A 21,733-nucleotide genomic window follows, 5' to 3' on the forward strand; every position below is an offset into this window, starting at 1 on the left:
CAATTCAAAAATTACCAACCACCTGCACACTCCATTCCCTTTTCAGCACAGTTTCTCTTTTGCTTTACTACCTAATCTGCTAACTAGCAAACTAGCAAAACATCAGCTAATTTAAACATTTTGACTATTGCGGTTCATTCGGGCTAAAAATCATCTCCATCCATATCCATGACTATATACAATTTTAGCATTTATACACTTGAGGATTAAGGAACTTAGCCTAAAGGTTCAACAGTGAAGGATTGGAAGTGTTAGCATTGAAACTCACGACCTTCCGCAGCCGAGTTGTAAAATCCTGAGACAACCCCTGCAATGCTGTTGCTTTCCACAAACATATTACATGACCGATTATAGTTCAAGCAGACGGCTACCATCGCTGAGAGTATATTTAACCCTGCAGACCTGCATGACATGCTAGTAAATCTTTGACAGCTTTGTGAGCCTCGTCTCTTTCATAGAACGCAGACCCGAGGAACCTAAACATATTATTATTACATTGCCATTAATCCAAAAACGATACTGCAGAGGAGCTTTATGACCGTGATTTATGAAGCAGCGTTTGCTGAGAGCTGAGTCAGACATGGTCAACAGAACTATAAAGAGACGATATATGAATATATCGTATAACTAAAGATTTTAGCACAAGGTAAATAATTCGACAGGATTTGACTGCTTGCCTCTGTAGAAATGATTCGTTTTACACAGTCTAGATCAATTTATTTCAGGTTTTTACTATATGTCTGAATGAAATCCATTTGTACTTTTAACAATGGACATTATCTCAAAGCAGCTTTACAGAGATAAATACATTATAAAGTTGTATGAAAGAATGTATTAGTTTAGCTTATCCTTATTGAGTGAGCCAGTTATGACTCCCTGATATGACAAAAGGAAGAAACCTTGAGAGGAACCAGACTCAAAAGAAGATCTGAAAAGAAGAAAGGGACAGGAACATTGGCCTCTGGTACCTCAGGAGCATGTTTAACTCAACAGAGAGAGAGAGAGAGAGAGAGAGAGAGAGAGAGAGAGAGAGAGAGAGAGAGAGAGAATTCTAATGAGATTTACATCAGACACCTCAACTAATCACAATTTCACTAAAGACATCATAACATATATGAGCGGTGAAGTGAATAACACTGATTATCTCTTCATCATGGCACCTGCTATGGGGGTGGGAAATACTGTATCAGCCAACAAGTGAACATTTTGTCCTCAAAGTAGACGTGTTAGAAGCAGGAAAAATGGGCGAGCGTAAGGATTTGAGCGAGTCTAGACGTCTAGATGACTGGGTCAGAGCATCTCCAAAACTGCAGCTCTTGTCGCCGATCTGCAGTGGTCAGTATCTATTCAAAAGTGGTCTGACAGTGGTGACATGCTCATGGGCAGCCGAGGCTCATTGATGCATGTGGGGGATGAAGGCGTGTCCAACAGACGAGCTTCTGTAGCTCAAATCGGTGAAGAAGTTCAACCAACACAATATTAGGCAGGTAATCATAATGAGATTTTTCTGAGAATACAATTTGGTGCACTAGTAATGACACCAAAAAGCCGAAGTGCTAAAAAAGTCACTCATAATGAATTTCTGATATTTAACAAGAACTTTATTATTCACAGAAAGACTCAAAGTTGAAACAGAACTACAGCCTGTTTACTGTAGCCGCTCCTAAAGCCGTTGTTATAACAGAAATTAATGACAAGTAAGGGACAATATGTGCAATTGACTCTTAGCAGCTGCAATGTCTGAGACAGAGGAGACAGATGAGTATCTCTGTTAGGTTCCTTCAACTTTAAATGCTGTCCTGGTTACTGTATGATAAAGCCATTAGCTGTAGAACCTAGCAAAGCTGGCTTAACTAGCAAGCTAGTCTGGTGTTCTACTATATTGAACTGTAAAGTGTCTTAGTATAATGATTTATGTAGCAAAGTATGTAATTAGAGACATGTAATAATTAACAGGAGCTAGCTAACGAACCTAACAAGGTACTAAACCTCCAACAGCTAGGAAACACATCCTCTGAAGCAGGGGTATAGCCATCATTTCAAAAGTGGGGGGGATGAAATGTGTAGTGTTACCTGTTTTTTTTTCCTCCACTAAAAAAGTGAGGGGGACAAATTAACTTTCCCCGCGTAATCTACGTCCCTGCTCTGAAGGCTAATACTTTCCCTTATCATGGTCTCTGAAAGGCTTCATCTCTTTCTACATCATTTCTCCTAACTCTATCTGTCTTCATAGACGGTCCGAATGTTTACATGGTTTTAGCATTAAAAAAATGAAACTTATTTCCACACAGATTCAGCAGGACTTTTACAGCATTCATTTTTATTTTCCTGAGAACTCGTTAAAGGCAATAACCTTTAGCCCGCATGCTCTTAAACTCCAGCTGTAATCAAGAGGCAATGGGAACGAGATTATACTGTCTGCCTTCGTCACTTTCAGGATGCACTGTACATATAACGGACCTTGACAGATTTTCTTAGCTATCATTTAAATCGTGTTAACTGTGGGATGGTAACTTTGATATGCTTTGTCTTAGCACATATTCTGAAGTACATCTCTCAGATGTTTATGTTATAGATAGTGAAGAGCCATCAAAACACTCTAAATCAATTCATTATTTATTTAGCAACTGTTAATTTCTTTTTGCATTTTTGTTAAATTAAAAAAAATGTTACTCTACCTTTTTTTCCTACTATTAATTTGATTTGAAGAAATGAGAGTAGAGCTTGAATTTATACATTTTATCAACAAGCTTATACTCCAGTCCAGAATTTGTGTAACGTTTAATTGCATACCGAACAAATTGCACCATGTTGCTACATTAATACGGTCACTCGTGGCGACACGATGTCCAGTGACTTCCGGTGACATGAGCGACTGTGACCATTCGAGATTAGACGTCTGATGAGGTGGAAAAAGTGGAGAAAACGTTCATTTTACGCAAATATGGTTGAGCAACTATCTATCTATCTTTCTTTCTTTGTGTTTAACAGAGGGTATTGTTACTTTACCAATCCCTAATAAGCATAAAACATTAATAAATAGCAATAAACAGCTACTTTATGTACATTTAACTCCCCGTGTGGTTGTTTGAATAAAGTTTCTACTTCCAGTGGCCAAACTCAGCTGCACCTTTCTGCGTTCTTGGTTCAATGTTTTTACAACACAGTGATAAGCCGAGCAAACAGTTTGATATAGATTGCACATGCACAGCACACACACACACACACACACACACACACACACACACACACACACACACACACACACACACACACACGTTTGTCTTAGTATCCTTTCAAGCCTTTTGAGGCATTGATATTATTAATAAATGGAGCTAATTATTGCCTTCCACTGTCAGAAAACAAGAGAAATCATTCTGATTATTCATTATTTCCACAGTGTCAGATATTCTGATTGTCTTGTCTTTAACGAGCATCGAACCCGGAAGACCGTGACTAATATACGTATATAAAAATTTCTAATTCAAAATACAGAGTACGACAAGAAATGCTTTTTACGACTGTTCAACTTTTAAACATGAAAATAGAAATAGAGCATAAATAAAGTAATAAATAAATAAAGAGTATTAAAAAAAATAAAAAAAATTATATATATATATATTTTATTAATTATTAAATATTTAATTATTATATTTTTAAATATGTATATATATATATATATATATATATATATATATATATATATATATATATATATATATATATATATATTTTTTTTATATGTATATAAAGGGATAGATATGTGTATGACTGATGTTGACAGAAGTACAGATTAAAGTGTCCCATTGTAATTGCTACAATGTGCTGGTATTAAAGTGATACTGTGCTGTGCCAGTCCAGTGTTGAAGTGACAGTGTGCAATTGTGCAAAAAAAGTGTGAAAAGTGAGACATAGAGAGAAGTCCAACTTTCACATTAATTACAACACTTTTGGAATTATGTATGCATGCAGTGTTTCTTGCCATTGTATGTATTTACAGTAGTTAGTAGTTACAGTAGTAGCACTAATAGGGCTAATGACCTTTTCACGTTCCTCTTTTTGAAAACTCACACCTATAAACTAAAAACCATTCCAGGTGACTACATTGTGAATCTGAGGAGAGAATGCCAATAGTTTGCTGATCTGTCATCAAAGCTAAATATAGTTACTTTAGACAATCCTAAATTGTAGAACACATTTGGGTTTAACACTTTTTTTTGTTTATACATGATCTTTTGTAGTTTGTAGTTTGTACGTCTTCAGTTTTAATGTGAATTGTTGAAAATAATAATAATAATAATAAAAAAACACTGAAAGCAAAGGTGTGTGCACACTTTCATTGCACTTTAATATTACTTTTATTATTTGTTTTATTTCATATGAATTGTTACAATTATTAAAAGGATCTTTTTGGGAACATAGCAAAAGTGTTGAGATTTTTAAGAATCATTATGAATTACGAATTCTTTTTGTGTTTCTTTCTGATGGCAGTGGTGTAAAGTATTTGAGTAAATGTACTTTATTACTGTACTTAAGTCATTTTTTTGGCTTTCTAGTTTTACTAAGTAACAAAGATATAAGCAACATTTACTCTCTACTCAACTACATTTATAATTCAATAGAAGTACTTGATACTTCACTATGTTTAAATTGACGAAGACCGTTATTAATTACATTTTGCACTTTTGCTGAAGATGTTATTAAGCCTCAACACTCCCCGACCCACATCTGCTGCCGGGGAGCGACTTTTTAGGACCGCCGACATCATTTTCAGTCAGAGAAACTTTTTTTTTTTTTTTAAGTTGAATAAAAATGTTGGCCGTCTCTGAAACTAAGATGTGCATCAAATCACAATCAGCTCTGAACATTTGGTTTTACTTTATCTAAACTTATTTCCTTTCATTTCATTTGTCCATTGAGTGCTAATGGTTCTTCTAATTTGTGATACTTTTATTTTATTTGTTAATTGATGATACTTATTTTGAAAGATTGCTTATCAACTTTGTCTCTCTTTTTTTTTAACAACTTGTTGGATCTTTATTTCATCCTGCGATGTTTAAAAGGCTGTTGTATTGATCTTGGTTGAAATAAGGGTAAGGGTACATAAGGGTACAGCAAAATTTCTTTAGCATTGAAGGTTCCAATGAGCACAGAGGCCTCCATCATTCATAGATGGAAAAAGTTTGGAACCACCAGGACTCTTCCTAGAGCGACTGGGTTGAAGAGCCTTAGTCAGGCAGGTGAGGAAGAACCTGATGGTCACTCTGAAAGAGCGCCAGCCTTTCTCTGTGGAGAGAGGAGAACCTTACAGGAAAACAATCATCTCGGCAGCACTCCACCAATCTGGCCCGTATGGTGGCCAGATGGAAGCCACTCTTCAGTAAAATGCACATGGCCACAGCCTACCTGGAGTTCAGGCACCTGAAGGACTCTCAGACCATGAGAAACTAAATTCTTGAACTCTTTGCCATGAATGCCAAGCATGGCCAATACCATCCCTACAATGAAGCATGGTGGTGGCAGCATCATGCTGTGAGGATGTTTTTCAGCAGCAGGAACTGGAAGACTAGTCAGGATCGAGTACAGAGACAGATGTACAAAGACATACTTGATGTAAACCTGTTTCAGAGCGCTCTGGACCTCAGACTGGGGTGATGGTTCATCTTCCAACAGGATAACGACCCTAAGTACACAGCTAAGATAACAAAGGATTGGCAACAGGATGACTCTGTGAATGTCCTCGAGTGGCCCAGCCAGAACCCAGACTTGAACCCGATTGAACATTTCTGAAAAGATCTGAAAATGTCTGTGCACCGACGCTCCCCGTCCAACCTGATGGAGCTTGAGAGGTTCTGCAAAGAAGAATGGAAGAAACTACTAAAACATAGGTGTCCCAAGCTTGTAGCATTAAACTCAAAAAGACTTCAAAGTTTTAAGAGTACATACATGAAAAAGATACTTATGTATCTGTTTACTGCTGCATATCCTTTATCTTTTTGATCAATCCTCTCCTCCGTTGTTCACTTTCCATCTCTTAATCTCCTTTTCGTTTTTTTTAGACTAATGATTTTTTCCAAACCAGTTCGGTGTTAATGTGGTCTGATATCTTGTTCCAATTCATCCTAAATGTCACTCCATCTTGTTTTGATTTCATGCGACGATGTACTTGACATTATCTCAGACAGTAGTCTAAGCTTTTCCTCGCTGACGTTGGCGGGAAATTATTTTGATGACTGTTTCAAGGTTAGGTGTTTCTTTATCTGTTCGGCCAGGCCTTCGTATCTAACGCTGGAGATTAAGAGATGGTTCACCGTACGAGAAAGGCATCTTGAAAATTTCCACAACATAAAAAAAAAACATCATGTTCTTTTCTTTCATGCTCCATGCTCTTTTTATATCACTGACCTGATTTGTACTTGTCTAAATCTTGTTCCATCTTCCACCCCACCCCACTTTTCCAACCCTGGATGCTTCCATTCTAAGGATATAAACTGCTTGGTGTGTCTCTTATATCAATGCTTTGATCCTACACTAATAATCCTGAACTGCGCTTCTTCTCATGGGGACATGCTGCGTTTTTTTTCCCCCTGATAGAAGGTTTACTGTAAAAAAAAAAAAATTCCCCATTGAATATTTGGCAACCTGAGCAGCTACATGTGTTGTACCAGTGGTCTCGAGGCAGAGAGGTTCAGACTTAGCATGAAAACAGGATTTGTTTCGGTACATGATATGAGGAAAAACATCTTGAAGGCATTACAGTGCAAAGAGTCAAAAGTTTAAAGAGTACCAGGCTAAGGTTTTTAATACTGATCACAATGCATCTTTCCTGTCTTGGGCTTACACACATTCACATACTCACTCCCCCTTTCCTTTTTTACTTTGTTTCGCATAATGACAAATGAGTTCAGAGTTTTCGCCTTGATCTGGACGTGAAGTTTGATGTTTCAAGGTTTAGCTACAGCCATGACATCAGTGGTAGAGCAAAATGTAAAAGAAAAGAGAAAGGGATACGGTGAGTAGAATGCAGAAGCTCCATTTTTGGTTGTTTAAGAAGCAGGACAGGAGAAAGTGCAATGTTTCCAGGACCATGAGGTCTTGCCAATACAAACCCAGCTCCCTGAGAGACCCATCTCCACTCCAGGATGCCTGTCTGACAGGGGGAGGGACACGGCGGCGCCATGCCGATTCCTTCGACAGCTTATCTCTTAGCAGTGATAATGCTGTCAAAATAACAGCCAAGATACATAGTGGTGAGGAACTGGTTAAAACCTCCTTGGGTGTCCTATTAGTTGTCCTTTCTTGGTGTTCTTCTTTGGTGTTCAATATTGAAATTCCTCCACTGTGTTCCTCTTTGGTGTCCCTCCTTGGTGTAACTTTTTGGTGTTCCTACTTAGTGTTCTTCCTTGGTGTTTCTCTTTGGTGTTCCTCTTTGGTGTTCCTCTTTGGAGTCAATTCAATATGGTGATTAAAAGTGAATATGTTCTTTATAAGTGAAAGTTTGTCCCTAATGAGCGAGCCGGCGACTGTGACAACTCCTTGAGATGGCATAAGGAAGAAACCTTGAGAGGAACCAGACTCAAGAGGAACCCATCCTCATCTGGGTTGCACTGAATGTCCATTTATTACAGATAAACGATGTTGTGGGGTACAGTGATGGTGATCAGAAGCAAACTGTAGTCCTGAGTCAGTGTAGGAGACTGTTGACATCAACTACGGTCCAAATCCATCCTCAAAGCTTCTTTTCTTACTCCATAATTTCATGGACCTCAGGGAGTTGATGAAAAACCATCCCTTCCTTGTGTTCCTCCTTGGTTTCCATTGTTGGTGTTCCTCTTTGTTGTCTCCTTCCTGTTGTCCCTTCTTGATGTCTGTTCTTGGTATTCCTCATTGGCATTTCTTTTTGGTGTCTCTTCTTTGTGTTCCTCTTTAGTGACCCTTTTTGATATCTCTTCTTTAGTGTCTCCTCTTGATATTCCTATTTGGTGTCCTTTCTTAGTGTATCTCCTAGTGCTCCTCTTTAGTATCTCCCTTCCTGGTTTTCTTCCTTGGTGTTCTTTCTTGGTGTTCCTCCTTAATGTAGCCTCAGCCTGTCCACGTTCACTCTCATTCTCTTTCTTTTCTGTTTTTTCAAGCAAATTGGTTATTGGAGGAAATGTACCCAAATAAATCACCAATACTTAATAGAATGTAAAAAGACCTGTTGATTAATACGTTCGGAAAAGAAGCTATTTTAAATGATACATCTGGACACTTTATTCAAACTAAGCATTTAAAAGATGTCCACTGCTGTTAATGAGGTCAAGACCACAAGCACATCCAGAGGTTCTAGAGACATCTAGAGGTTTCCACATTTCATAGCACTTTTCACAGACCGACTATGTATTTCAGCATAAATCCAAAACAAAGGTTAATAATAGATGTTTAAACACAATTGTAATAAAACTAGTGATGAAATATACATGTAGGTTAAAATTGTTTGGTTGAACTTTAACCAAATTTGAGTTAAAAAACAACCGCAATCAGAAGCTGAAAGATTTAGAAGAATTCCTTTTTCTACAATGCATTTATTAAATTACTGGCTTTTATGACCACCGTGTGGTTCTCTGCGGGTTTTCCGGTTTCCTTCCATGATAAAAAAAAGAAATTGGACAATGCTAAAACTTCTCATTGACTGTCTCTGTTTGCGTTGACCAGGACGGTGAGCACATCAGTCATGTGACACTGCAGAGTTAAACAAAAGTTAAGTACATTTGTAATGTAGATTGTTACCTAACAAATATTTGAAAAACTGTTGATCATTGCTATAAGGGGGCCAGAAAACTGATCTGGTGCCTCTGATGATTTAACTTTCAACAGTAAGTCCAGAGTATATTGTTAGCTTTGCTCTCTCTTGAGAATTTCTCTGTCATTAAGTTTGATTCAGTTATATTATACCATCAAAACGGTGCTAAATCTTGGATTCTTATATGTAAATGAGAATATATCTTCACAAAACCATGAACTTTTTATATGAAACTAAAGTATGTTGAGGGTGAGGGTGAGGGTGGTGATGGAGGTGTCATGTGGCATTATCTGGAGCCGAAGTGCATTACGGTATTTTTATAAAACAGCATGGAGTTTAGACTAAAATGATTTGCTAAAATGTTACATGTTTGATTTATTATTTAATGACTTGACACACATTTGAATTTGTTTATCCATAGATCTAATATTTTGGAGCATCCAGGATACAAGTTTCTGTTCTTATTCATGTTATACCTTGTGGCATTTGGCAGATGTTTTTATCCAGAACAACTTGCCATGTCCGTCAACCTGTATATCACCACTGCAAACAGGAATTGGCTCAGAGCCGATCCTTGATGCAGTCCAACCTCCACCTTGAACCAGTCCGTCGTTCCTATTGCACACTTCACTGCTGTCACACTGTCCTCATACATGTCCTGCACCACCCTCACATACTTCTCTGACACACCTGACTTCCTCATACAATACCACAACACCTCTCTCTACCCTGTCGTATGCTTTCTCTAAATCCACAAACACACAATGCAACTCCTTCTGACCTTTTCTATACTTCTCCATCAACATCCTCAAAGCAAGTGCTCTTCCTCGGCATAAAATCATACTCACAGATGGTCACCTCTTCTCTCAGCCTGGCTTCCACTACTCTTTCCCATAACTTCATGGTGTGACTGATCAACTTTATTCCCCTGTAGATACTGCAGGTCTGTACATCTCCCTTATTCTTAAAGATCGGTATCAGCACACTCCTTCTCCATTCCTCAGGCTTCCTCTCACCTTCCAAAATCTTGGTAAACAATCTGGTTAAAAACTCCACTGCCATCTCTCCTAAACATCTCCATGCATCTACCGGTATGTCATCTGGTCCTTCTGACTTGCCACTCTTCATCCTCTTATTCGCTGCTCTCACTTCCTCCTTACTAATCCTATCTACATCCTGCTTTACCATCTCCACACCATCCAACCTCTCTCTCTCTCTCTCTCTCTCTCTCTCTCTCTCTCTCTCTCATTTTCCTTGTTCATCAGCTGCTCAAAATACTCCCTCCACCTTCTCAACACACTCTCCTCATTAGTCAACACATTTCCCTCTCTATCCTTTATTGCTCTAACTTGCAGTACATCCTTCCCAGCTCGGTCCCTTTGCCTGGCCAATCGCTACAAATCCTTTTCTCCTTCTGTTGTGTCCAACCTCTCATACAGCTCCTCATATGCCTTCTGCTTTGCTTTCGCCACATCCCTCTTTACCTGCTGCCGCATCTCCTTATACTCCTGCCTAATTTTCTCATCACTTTGTCGATCCCAATTTTGTTTCTCCAACCTCTTTCTCCTTATGCTCTCCTGCACTTCCTCATTCCACCACCACGTCTCTTTGTCTTCCTCTCTTTTTCCAGATGTCACAACAAGAACCTTTCCAGCTGTCTCCCTCATCACTTCTGCAGTTGTTGCCCAATCATCCAGCACCTCTTCACCACCACCGAGCCCCTGTCTGACCTCTTCCCTGAACCTCACACTACACTCTTTCTCCTTTAGTTTCCACCATCTTATTCTTATTTCAGTCCTCACTCTCCTTATCTTCTTCTTCTCCTCCAAAAACAACCTACAGACCACCATCCGATGCTGTCCAGCTACACTGTCCCCTGCCAACACCTTACAGTCTCCAATCTCCTTTAGGTTGCATCCACCTGTGTGCACCTTCCACCACTCTTATACGTCACCCTATGCTCCTTCTTCTTCTTAAAATAAGTGTTCACCACTGCCATTTCCATCATTTTAGCAAAATCTACCACCATCTGCCCTTCCACATTCCTCTCCTTAAGGCCATACCTACCCATCACCTCCTCATCACCTCTGTTCCCTTCACCTACATGGCCACTGAAATTTGCCCCATTCACCAATCGTTCATTCCTAGGTTCACCTTCTACCACTTCATCCAACTCACTCCAGAATTTTTCCTTCTCCTCCATCTCACAACCCACTTGTGCTCCACATTTATCATCACGCTTTCAAATTCCAGCTTCACGTTCATTACTCTATCAGAAACTCTCCTCACCTTCACTAAACTCTTACTGTACTCTTCCTTCAGAATCCCCCCTACACCATTTCTCTTTCCATCCATACCATGATGGAGCAGTTTAAACCCTCCAATGTTCCTGGTCTTACTCCCTTACCACTTGGTCTCCTAAACACACAACATATCTCCCTTTCTCCTCAAATTATATTACACAATAATAGTTGAATACTTTGAACCACAATTACAATACAATAATACAAAAATTTGAAAAACAGAGCAGAGAAAATCTGAAACGCGTTTTCCCTCAACGCTTTTTTGTCCCATCTGAGTTTCCGTATCAGCTGAAATTCTTGTCACTTGACCGGAAGTGAAAGTGTTTTTCTGCCTGAACATAAGCAGGGTTTTATTTTCCTTAACCGGTGCAGACATGCGATAAAATCACAAGAATATAATTGTTCCGATCTCTTCTGTATGTGAGTCTGATCTAATATCCGGTTTTACAGCATTACTTTCAGGCAGATTGTGTTGATTTTAAACGCTATTCATTTGCAGTGTGGATGAAAGCAGGGCTCATGTGTGTGTGCTTCCTCATGTGTAGATGTTATTGTAGTGTTTGTTTATGCAGTTACACACACACACACACACACACACACACACACACACACACACACAGAGATAGAGAGAATGTAGATGCGTTGGAAAATAAGGTGTGTGTGTGTGTGTGTTTCTCTGTTTCAGGTTGTTTGGATCAGTGTGTTTTGCTGTATTCAATTGATCCAGCATCAGCATCATCGTCATCATCATGCCTCTGACTGCATCTGTGATCAACGGGGCCCAAAAGCTGGTCTTGTACGAAACAAGAGCTGTATGTACATCATACATACATGTATTATAAAATACATTATATGTTTGTCTCTTTTTATTTTAACCTGCTTCTACCTATTCTACCGCCTGCCACTAGATGGCAGTGTAGAGCTATTCATTTACTCGCCCTTAATCCCAGAGGTGTAAAAAGTAGCTGAAAATCATTACTTACTACCAAACTCCATTCATCACAAGTTCAATTCCAATATGATTTGCGTAAAGGTTATGATTCGAATGGTACTCGAGTATTCGACTAGTATCGAACGAAGGCTCGAATGTTTACAGCGTCGAAACACGTTAATGAAAAGCAGTAATAACCATCGACGCAACAGCCTCTGAAACAAAGATCGAACAACAACAAAAACGCCAATGTAGCGAAGGGATCTTTCGGGAAAGGAATCTTTAATCGACAAATAAATGTGCAGTCGTGATCATGTGACAAAGTAAAGAACCATTGGCATTCAATAGGAGATAAAATGTACGTAAATAATTTAAAGTAAAAGCAAAATTTCGTAATGCAGTGTTTTTGTTCGACAGAAACCTTTTTGGAATGTATTCAAGCTTTTTACTGAAAATGTAATCGGTTACAGTGAATGTAAATGAAAATATAGTGGAGGACATGGATTAAATCATAAAAATAGAGTAAAAGTTGCTTATAACTGATAAAACTGGGAAAAAAAGACTTTACACCACTGCTTATTCCACTAGTGCACCCATAGAGGGCGCCAAAGCTAAAGCCAGACACTGTATATTCAGAATAAAGTGCGAAAATGTACCAAGATGTAAAAAACCCCCCAGAACGTTCTACCCTTATGTGCATTTGCCCCTTGGCATCTTCAGGTTCTGTGGGGTGGTAACCCTCAGGATAGGGTGAAGGTGTGCATCAGGAAGTTGTGTGTGTTCTTTTGGTTCATACCGATACAACATGAGACGAGGAAAAGCAGCAACACAGTAGCGCCGACCAGTACAGAAGGATGTGCGAAATGAATTTTTTTCCTTGATTGTGTGTGTGTGTGTGTGTCCAGTTCAGTTCTGGTGGTCTCGACATAAACATTGGTTCATCGTGATCATGCTTCCTCTACAAAGCATGTAAACCAGATCTTTTCAAGGTCACTTTGTGCATCGCCATGTTGGAACAGGTTTAGGTTTCCGAGTTCAATTTTATTATAGTGCCATCTAAAGAGTTATCCTGGTACTGAAGGCATTCAAGCCTTCAAATGTACTTAAGTATCCAAAGTGCTATGATTTATTTTGGCTATAATGTTCCTATTATCATTTTTATCACCAGACTTTACTTAATCAACTCAGTTTATGTGAAAAGACTCGAATGTGACTCACAGCACAACAATCTATTAATAGAATGATATTTATGAGCCAAACACTGATTGATATCTAATCAAATCTAGAAAAAAATCATTAAAACCCAAAAGCATTTATCTCTTCGTTCGAGTTTGAATCCCATCATTTATTGCTCTCAAAACGTTTTGTTTGCTGTTGATCTGTTGCTGAACTGTATGTTAGTGATCAGTAGATACACCAAGCAAAACCAGTTCAAAACAAAGCGTCCGGTTACGTTTTTATCCTCATAATTCAAAAGGAACATTCCTAAAATGTAGTCAAGTAAAAGTCTCCCCAAATAGAAATATTTCAGTGAAGTACAGATATGCGAAAAAAAAAAAGTGTAGTTTCTAAAGGTTGAAGGACATTTCAAGGACAAGTCCTACTCCTCTTTTTTACTTTAATCGGATTCACTCATATGAACATCACTGAGTTTGGACAAAGCGGGATAAGTGGACTTGCAGAACATATGATCAAAGTGTGAGAAGGACAGACAGACAGACAGTCAGTCAGTCAGTCAGTCAGTGCAGGACAATACGCTGCTGTCTGAGTTTATTACTACATTGTGAGGGGATGAGACGTGTTGCAGATACTGTTTAATAGGACTGGCTGTACGGAACATGTCAGTCAGGAGGCGTTGCAGAGTAACAGCTCAGTTCCTGATCCAAAAACATTGCGCTTACACAGAATACGCCGTTTTAATGACATTCTGCATGAACTATAAATAAAGAAGTCTGTCCTGTTTGATATTTTATGGTGAGCATAATGATAGATCAGAGGTACCAAACCAATCTATCCAATCAGATTTCATCCGCCACATCACGTGATGCCGAGGTCAGATATCTATCTGTCGCCTGCCTGCTCTTTTAGCATAAACTCCATGTTGCTTCCAGCTGTTGCTTTAACCAATCAGATTGCAAATTGGACACGCCTTCTAGCAGGTGTCTAATCACGTCTGCTTTTTTTTTTTTTTTACGTGCTTTGATTGGACGGTCGGAGAGGACACTAGTCAGAGCTCGCAACTAGCATCTGTATAAAACTGCACAAGCTCAAATATACTTGTGTAGTGGATTTTTTCTTTCATTCCACAACGACTGACAGGAAAATTTCCTCAGAAACACTCCTACGGACATCTACAAGACGGACTTTTTAAGAAAAGCTGGACTTCGTGAGGAAAGAGTTAAGAAGATTTGTCATAAACCATTTATACCATTGTGGCTTCTTTCCTGTAGAATTTGCATATGTGCCTATATTTTCTATAATATTTCGACATTGCCTCAGGAAATCCAATGTGCACAGAAAAACTGCATCAAAATCCCAGGGTTTGTTTACGAGGTTAATATCGATGCTTCTGTTAAGAAGTATGCGAGCGGTGCAGCTGTGGCTCCAGTGAAAGGAGAGTTGTTGAATTGTGTTGATTTCTTGCTTTAGTATTTAGTAATGGGGACCATTAACTAGTTGGGGCGTTTAACTAGTAGTTAAATCGTATAATAGGCACGTTATTGTGTTTAGTTATGCATGGGGTCTAGGTCCTTTGAAAAACAAATTGTCTTGGCTGGGGACCGCCGTGACACCATGAGCAAGCACACTTTACAATACAACTTTTCTCCTGTTCTTTATTCATTGCCATTTTCCTGATAAAATAAAGATGTTTGTTATTTTTGTGTCATCAGAGATATTTTCTGGTTGGGAGTAATAATGCTCAAACCAAACACCGTGTCCTGAAGATCGACCGAACCGAACCACGAGATCTGGTCATTATTGATGACAAGGTGAGTGTCCCGATGCTCATCGTAACTCTAAATGCTACACAACCCTGACCCCCAACACACCCCTCGAAATTTGGCAGATGCCCTTATATGGAGTGACTTACAAGTATCTCACAAGCTGAGGAGTTTAGGGTTAAGGGCCTTGTTCAGGGGCCCATCGTGATGATGCTGGGATTTTAAAATCTATTGGGAAACCCTGACACTGCCAAATATATGACACTCAGTGCTTATTCATTTCTGCCGAGTCAGGTTCTCAGTATGAGTATTTCACATTAGGAAGTGTATGTGGTTTTGTTTTGCATACACACTTTCCAAACAAATCCTGTGAACTACCATTTGCCATGTTTGTCTGGCTTGCTTGTGGTCTCACACTATGTGCAACGCACTACGTCCAGTTAAATGCCGCCTTAAAGGTGAAGATGCACATTGTTAGCATTCTTTTAGCCATTTGAAATTTGACCAGATTTGATTGAACTTCATTGGCCGTGTGAAAGGTGCATGTATAGAGCCATTGAAATGCAGTTAACTTCTAATGATGGGGCAAAAATAGTGCCAATTGGTACTCCTATACAGGGTACTTCTAAGGAACAAGTACACTTGCTCCATTGGTGCATCATAGTCACACAATGTTGGGTATAATCAACTGAAATTGAGGGTGGAATTCAATTTAATTCAGCTTGATTTGTATAGAGTTCAACCGATTCATTAATTGATTAATCAGCAACGATAGTTGATTAAAATCCGTACCGATAGTTTTTCCGGCTTCCAGTCCGCTGTTATAACGAGGGCTGCCTCTAGGGGCGACTCACTGACGCCATGTGCTGTTTGTTCTTACATGGAAGACGGTGCGCTGCACGGAAAGAACTATATTATATTAATATTTTATAAATTAATAAATAAATATTTACTAATATTGTTTGTAAGCAAACTGTTCATATTAATTACAGTCCAAATTCATCTTTATAATCTAAAGTGGAGTCACCCCTGCTAATCTTATGTAAAGTGTGGCAAACGTCCAATGTTGTTTAGAAATGTCTAGTCTTTTATGGTTTTCGTGACACATGCATTTTTGTTTTTTTTGTTTCTATGCAATAAATGAGATTAAAGGGAAAAACACACAAGAATTGGACAATGAATGACTGGAAGAAAGTTATACGTAAAGATGAGTCCAAATGTGACAATTTTGGCTCTAACAAAACTTATGTAAAATGGAAAACAGGAAAGATGTTAGCACATGGAGGTGGAAGCTTAATGGTTTGGGGTTGTATTGAACCAGGGAAGGATGGAGACTTATTAGAAGGAATCCTAAACTAACATGGCTACAATTCCATACTCCCTCACTATACAATTCTGTATATGGCAAAAAAACGACTTCACCATACAACCAGCTGTGTAAAAGATATTTAGGGAGCAAACAGTCGTGTTTTATTGAAAGGCCTGCCCAGTCATCGCACCTAAATCCTATTGAACTGCTGTGGGATGAACTACAGTAGATCACAAGGAAGAGAGAAAACTCTAGTGAAGAACGACTTTGGCAAGTGTTCTAAGAGGCATGGTAAAGGATTTCAGCTAAATGTTTGGACAAACAAACTGACCAGATGTGAAGAGTGTGTAAAACCGATATGATAAGATTTTTCAATGAAAGTACAGTGGAACATCTGTACATTTTATATATTTGTTTGGTCAAAGTAAATCATTGTACTGTTAAATGGCCAAGTTTTTGGCCAAGGTTGAAGTGGTTTAAGATCAGAAAATCTGACTATGTTGCTTGCTGGTTTGTTATCCCCAGTTCATAGTTACAGCAAGTATCTATCTTGTCTATATATTTGAATGTATTTCATACAACTGACCTTCTTATATCTTTTATGTGTTGTGTTGTTTGTGCTCTTGTACATGTGTTTAGCATGTATATAGTCAGAAGGAGGTTCGGGAGCTTTTGGGAAGGTTGGATTTAGGAAACCGCACAAAGATCGGACAGAAGGGCTCTTCTGGACTTTCCAAAGCTGTGATTGCTTTTGGCATCGTAGGTAAGGTAGTATAAAAAAACCTGAAATACCAGAGAAGCTTTATCTCTCTGCGTTTTCACATGCTTAAGACTTTCAGGCTCCCATGAGTTTTGACAAATTTCCCTCTTTAGTCTACTGGCTCTTTTGGGTGGAAATGTCAAGTTGAACTTAGGGCTCACTATAATCAGACATAGTAAAGATTAGAAATGAAGTCATCTGAATAGAAAAGATGGTGTGGTGGGTGTACAAAATGCTAAATTAGAAATGGTTGTTCAACTTTGTTCTGAGCGGTGCTGTAATATAATATGTAGAAGAATATAATGATAGTAATAATGAATATAGAAATAAAATATTTTTTATTGGAATTTATTTCAGTTACTGTAATTAAAATTGATTTGAATCTATGTATTAGTAAATATGTGTATTAGGAATGGAACAGCATCAAATTCTATATAATACCTTAGCTGGGGAACAATGCAAAGTAACTATATAACAATTGCCACATAGCTATAGAACAGTGTCCAAGTAACTATAGAACAGTGTCCAAGTAACTATAGAACAGTGTCCAAGTAACTATAGAACAGTGTCCAAGTAACTATAGAACAGTGCCCAAGTAACTATAGAACAGTGTCCAAGTAACTGTCCAAGTAACTATAGAACAGTGTCCAAGTAACTATAGAACAGTGTCCAATAGCTATAGAACAGTGTCCAAGTAACTGTCCAAGTAACTATAGAACAGTGTCCAAGTAACTATAGAACAGTGTCCAAGTAACTATAGAACAGTGTCCAATAGCTATAGAACAGTGTCCAAGTAACTGTCCAAGTAACTATAGAACAGTGTCCAAGTAACTATAGAACAGTTTTCAAGTAACTATAGAACAGTGTCCAGGAGCTATAAAACAATGCCCAAGTAACTATAGAACAGTGTCCAAGTAACTATAGAACAGTGTCCAAGTAACTGTCCAAGTAACTATAGAACAGTGTCCAATAGCTATAGAACAGTGTCCAAGTAACTATAGAACAGTGTCCAGGAGCTATAGAACAGTGTCCAGGAGCTATAGAACAATAAAAGGTAGATGTATAATAAATGTCTAGTAGCAATAGAATTGTCACTATTTATCAATGTTCAGTAGGTATTTAACAGAGTTCAGTATCTATATAACAATGCATGTTAGCTATGTAACAATGTCCAGTAGCTATACAAAAGTGTCAGTAGCTATAGAATAATGTGTAGCATTTAAAGAACACGTTAAAGTAGCTATAAAATAGCTATGTCCAGTAGCTAAACAACAGTGTCAGTAGCTATAGAATAACGTCCAGTGACTACATTACAATGCCACGTAGCTAAAGCACAATGTCCAGTAACTATATAACAATAAGCAACGATAGAATGAAGTAAAGTAGCTGTATAACAATTTCCAGTAGCTTTAGAATGATGTGAACAATAAACAATGGGTATATTGCAATGTTAAGTAGCTAGGTAAAAATGCCTAGTAGCTATTTGATACTAAGCACAGAAATATAGATAAAAATCTTTTTTTTTTTGTGTTGAGAGATTAAACACATTAAGTTTAAACAAAACAAACAAACAAAAATTTGTGTCTTTTTTCGGATGACACCAGCAATTTTCCTAAAATGAGACTTTTTTTTTTTTCCCCAAACATAATCATTAAGAGCAACAGAGACGGCTGATTGCTGCTCGATTCCTGACCTACATAGATTGCATTGTTGACTTGGTGCTATGTAGACTATTACACAGCGCTCTCATCTTCGGCCTGCATCCCATCGTAATTACGTCTTGCGCAACCATGCAACGGTATTGAGCACTTTTCTGAAGGGGACAAAAGGATCCTCGTTAAAATGACGCACTCGCGTAAAACAGGTATAGTCTAGTGTTTGGCCCCAAACTCGGTCTTGGACGGAATAGTATTATTGACCTATTTTTTTGTTACTTTTTTGTCATTCTATCATTGGAATATAATTGGCCTGGAACGTATCATGCGAAGGTTTTATTTATCTTGAAAGCAGTAAACACTGTAATGTACTACTTTTGGTTGTTTACGATTAGTCAATTTGTCAGACAGGAAGTTTTTTATTTATTTATTTATTTGTTTATATAGAATGCCCTGAATATGGCCTGACTGATTCTAGGGTACATCTCCACCCCTTTTGTAGGCTTCGTGCGTTTTCTGGAAGGCTACTACATCGTTCTGATCACCAAGCGACGCAAGATGGCCGACATCGGGGGTCACTCCATCTATAAAATCGAAGACACCAACATTATTTATATCCCTAATGACTCGGTCAGAGTCACGCATCCTGATGAAAGCAGGTTAGTTTTACGTCTAGACGTTGTGCTTTTGAGATCCTACGAAATGCTCCAAGACACAGAACAAAGACGGCGTCATCTGGTGTAACCGAACGGATTCTGACTAAATGGTGATTAAATGATAGTAATTCATATGTAAAATTAATGAGTGATAATCCATTTTTCCCTATTAATAAAAATAAAAAAATAAAAAAATCTCATGTCCAAGAACCAGAAAACTGCTACATGAATGACATGAAGTTTAGTAGCTCCAACTGAATGTTATTAGCAGCATCTCTTCGCTATTGCCCTACTTCTTATTCACTCATATGCAGGTTAGAAGTGCACGTGAAGAGTGTTCGGGTTTGTACGTCATTTTCATACATAAAACCCCTTTTTTTTCATAATTGCACAAAAGAACCATGATGACCAGCGGTACACCTGACCCTTTGTGTCAGTGTCAGTCATTCGGCTCGTGCTGTCTTGGGTAAGCAGGTGTCACACTAACCTCGAATTGTAATTCACATTCCCGGATTCACACTCTCCATCTTGCAATGACCTGCTTTTTTTTACAGTACACACACTGGCTACTTTAATAGGAACGTCTGTCAGTATGGTATTATAGGGATACGGGTCATATTTGCAAGACGTGTCTATTACAAACTAGACAATTGACTAGAATGTTGAAAAGAATGTTCTTTGCCTCCCATTGGTTAAACAAAAAAAAATTCTCAAGAGCAATGTGTATGTATACAGGGAGTGCAGAATTATTAGGCAAGTTGTATTTTTGAGGATTAATTTTATTTGAGGATTTAATTTGAACAACAACCATGTTCTCAATGAACACAAAAAACTCATTAATATCAAAGCTGAATATTTTTGGAAGTAGTTTTTAGTTTTAGCTATTTTAGGGGGATATCTGTGTGTGCAGGTGACTATTACTGTGCATAATTATTAGGCAACTTAACAAAAAACAAATTCATACCCATTTCAATTATTTATTTTTTCCAGTGAAACCAATATAACATCTCAACATTCACAAATATACATTTCTGACATTCAAAAACCAAACAAAAACAAATCAGTGACCAATATAGCCACCTTTCTTTGCAAGGACACTCAAAAGCCTGCCATCCATGGATTCTGTCAGTGTTTTGATCTGTTCACCATCAACATTGCGTGCAGCAGCAACCACAGCCTCCCAGACACTGTTCAGAGAGGTGTACTGTTTTCCCTCCTTGTAAATCGCACATTTGATGATGGACCACAGGTTCTCAATGGGGTTCAGATCAGGTGAACAAGGAGGCCATATCATTAGATTTTCTTCTTTTATACCCTTTCTTGCCAGCCACGCTGTGGAGTACTTGGGCGTGTGTGATGGAGCATTGTCCTGCATGAAAATCATGTTTTTCTTGAAGGATGCAGACTTCTTCCTGTACCACTGCTTGAAGAAGGTGTCTTCCAGAAACTGGCAGTAGGACTGGGAGTTCAGCTTGACTCCATCCTCAACCCGAAAAGGCCCCACAAGCTCATCTTTGATGATACCAGCCCAAACCAGTACTCCACCTCCACCTTGCTGGCGTCTGAGTCGGACTGGAGCTCTCTGCCCTTTACCAATCCAGCCACGGGCCCATCCATCTGGCCCATCAAGACTCACTCTCATTTCATCAGTCCATAAAACCTTAGAAAAATCAGTCTTGAGATATTTCTTGGCCCAGTCTTGACGTTTCAGCTTGTGTGTCTTGTTCAGTGGTGGTCGACTTTCTGCCTTTCTTACCTTGGCCATGTCTCTGAGTATTGCACACCTTGTGCTTTTGGGCACTCAGTGATGTTGCAGCTCTGAAATATGGCCAAACTGGTGGCAAGTGGCATCTTGGCAGCTGCACGCTTGACTTTTCTCAGTTCACGGGCAGTTATTTTGCGCCTTGGTTTTCCACACGCTTCTTGCGACCCTGTCGACTATTTTGAATGAAACGCTTGATTGTTCGATGATCACGCTTCAGAAGCTTGGCTATTTTAAGACTGCTGCATCCCTCTGCAATATATCTCACTATTTTTGGCTTTTCTGAGCCTGTCAAGTCCTTCTTTTGACCCATTTTGCCAAAGGAAAGGAAGTTGCCTAATAATTATGCACACCTGATATAGGGTGTTGATGTCATTAGACCACACCCCTTCTCATTACAGAGATGCACATCACCTAATATGCTTAATTGGTAGTAGGCTTTCCAGCCTATACAGCTTGGAGTAAGACAACATGCATAACGAGGATGATGTGGTCAAAATACTCATTTGCCTAATAATTCTGCACTCCCTGTATATGTACACCTCGATACTCACGGAGGTTACGTTCTATGACCTCTCGCGAGTAACACTTTTGAAAAGTGAGGTTATGAGGTATCTAACTTATCTATAATAA

At 38.7% G+C, this 21,733-nt stretch overlaps 1 protein-coding gene across 2 annotated transcripts in view; it reads left to right on the top strand.

The window, feature by feature from the left end:
• The first annotated feature begins 11,375 nt into the window (after positions 1-11,375).
• The window catches only part of fig4a (FIG4 phosphoinositide 5-phosphatase a), a 54,844-nt gene continuing 44,486 nt past the window's right edge, over positions 11,376-21,733 (top strand). Inside the window, exons 1-5 of one of the 2 annotated variants that reach the window (XM_046873837.1) lie at positions 11,376-11,505; positions 11,771-11,897; positions 14,908-15,006; positions 16,907-17,030; positions 19,185-19,341. In XM_046873837.1, coding sequence (XP_046729793.1) covers positions 11,835-11,897; positions 14,908-15,006; positions 16,907-17,030; positions 19,185-19,341 — 443 coding nt within the window. In that variant the 5' untranslated portion in view covers positions 11,376-11,505; positions 11,771-11,834. The remainder of the gene's footprint in view (positions 11,506-11,770; positions 11,898-14,907; positions 15,007-16,906; positions 17,031-19,184; positions 19,342-21,733) is intronic. The other variant, XM_046873836.1, reaches the window with a different exon arrangement.

This window comes from Silurus meridionalis, chromosome 18, assembly GCF_014805685.1.
Source record: "Silurus meridionalis isolate SWU-2019-XX chromosome 18, ASM1480568v1, whole genome shotgun sequence".
NCBI lineage: Eukaryota > Metazoa > Chordata > Actinopteri > Siluriformes > Siluridae > Silurus > Silurus meridionalis.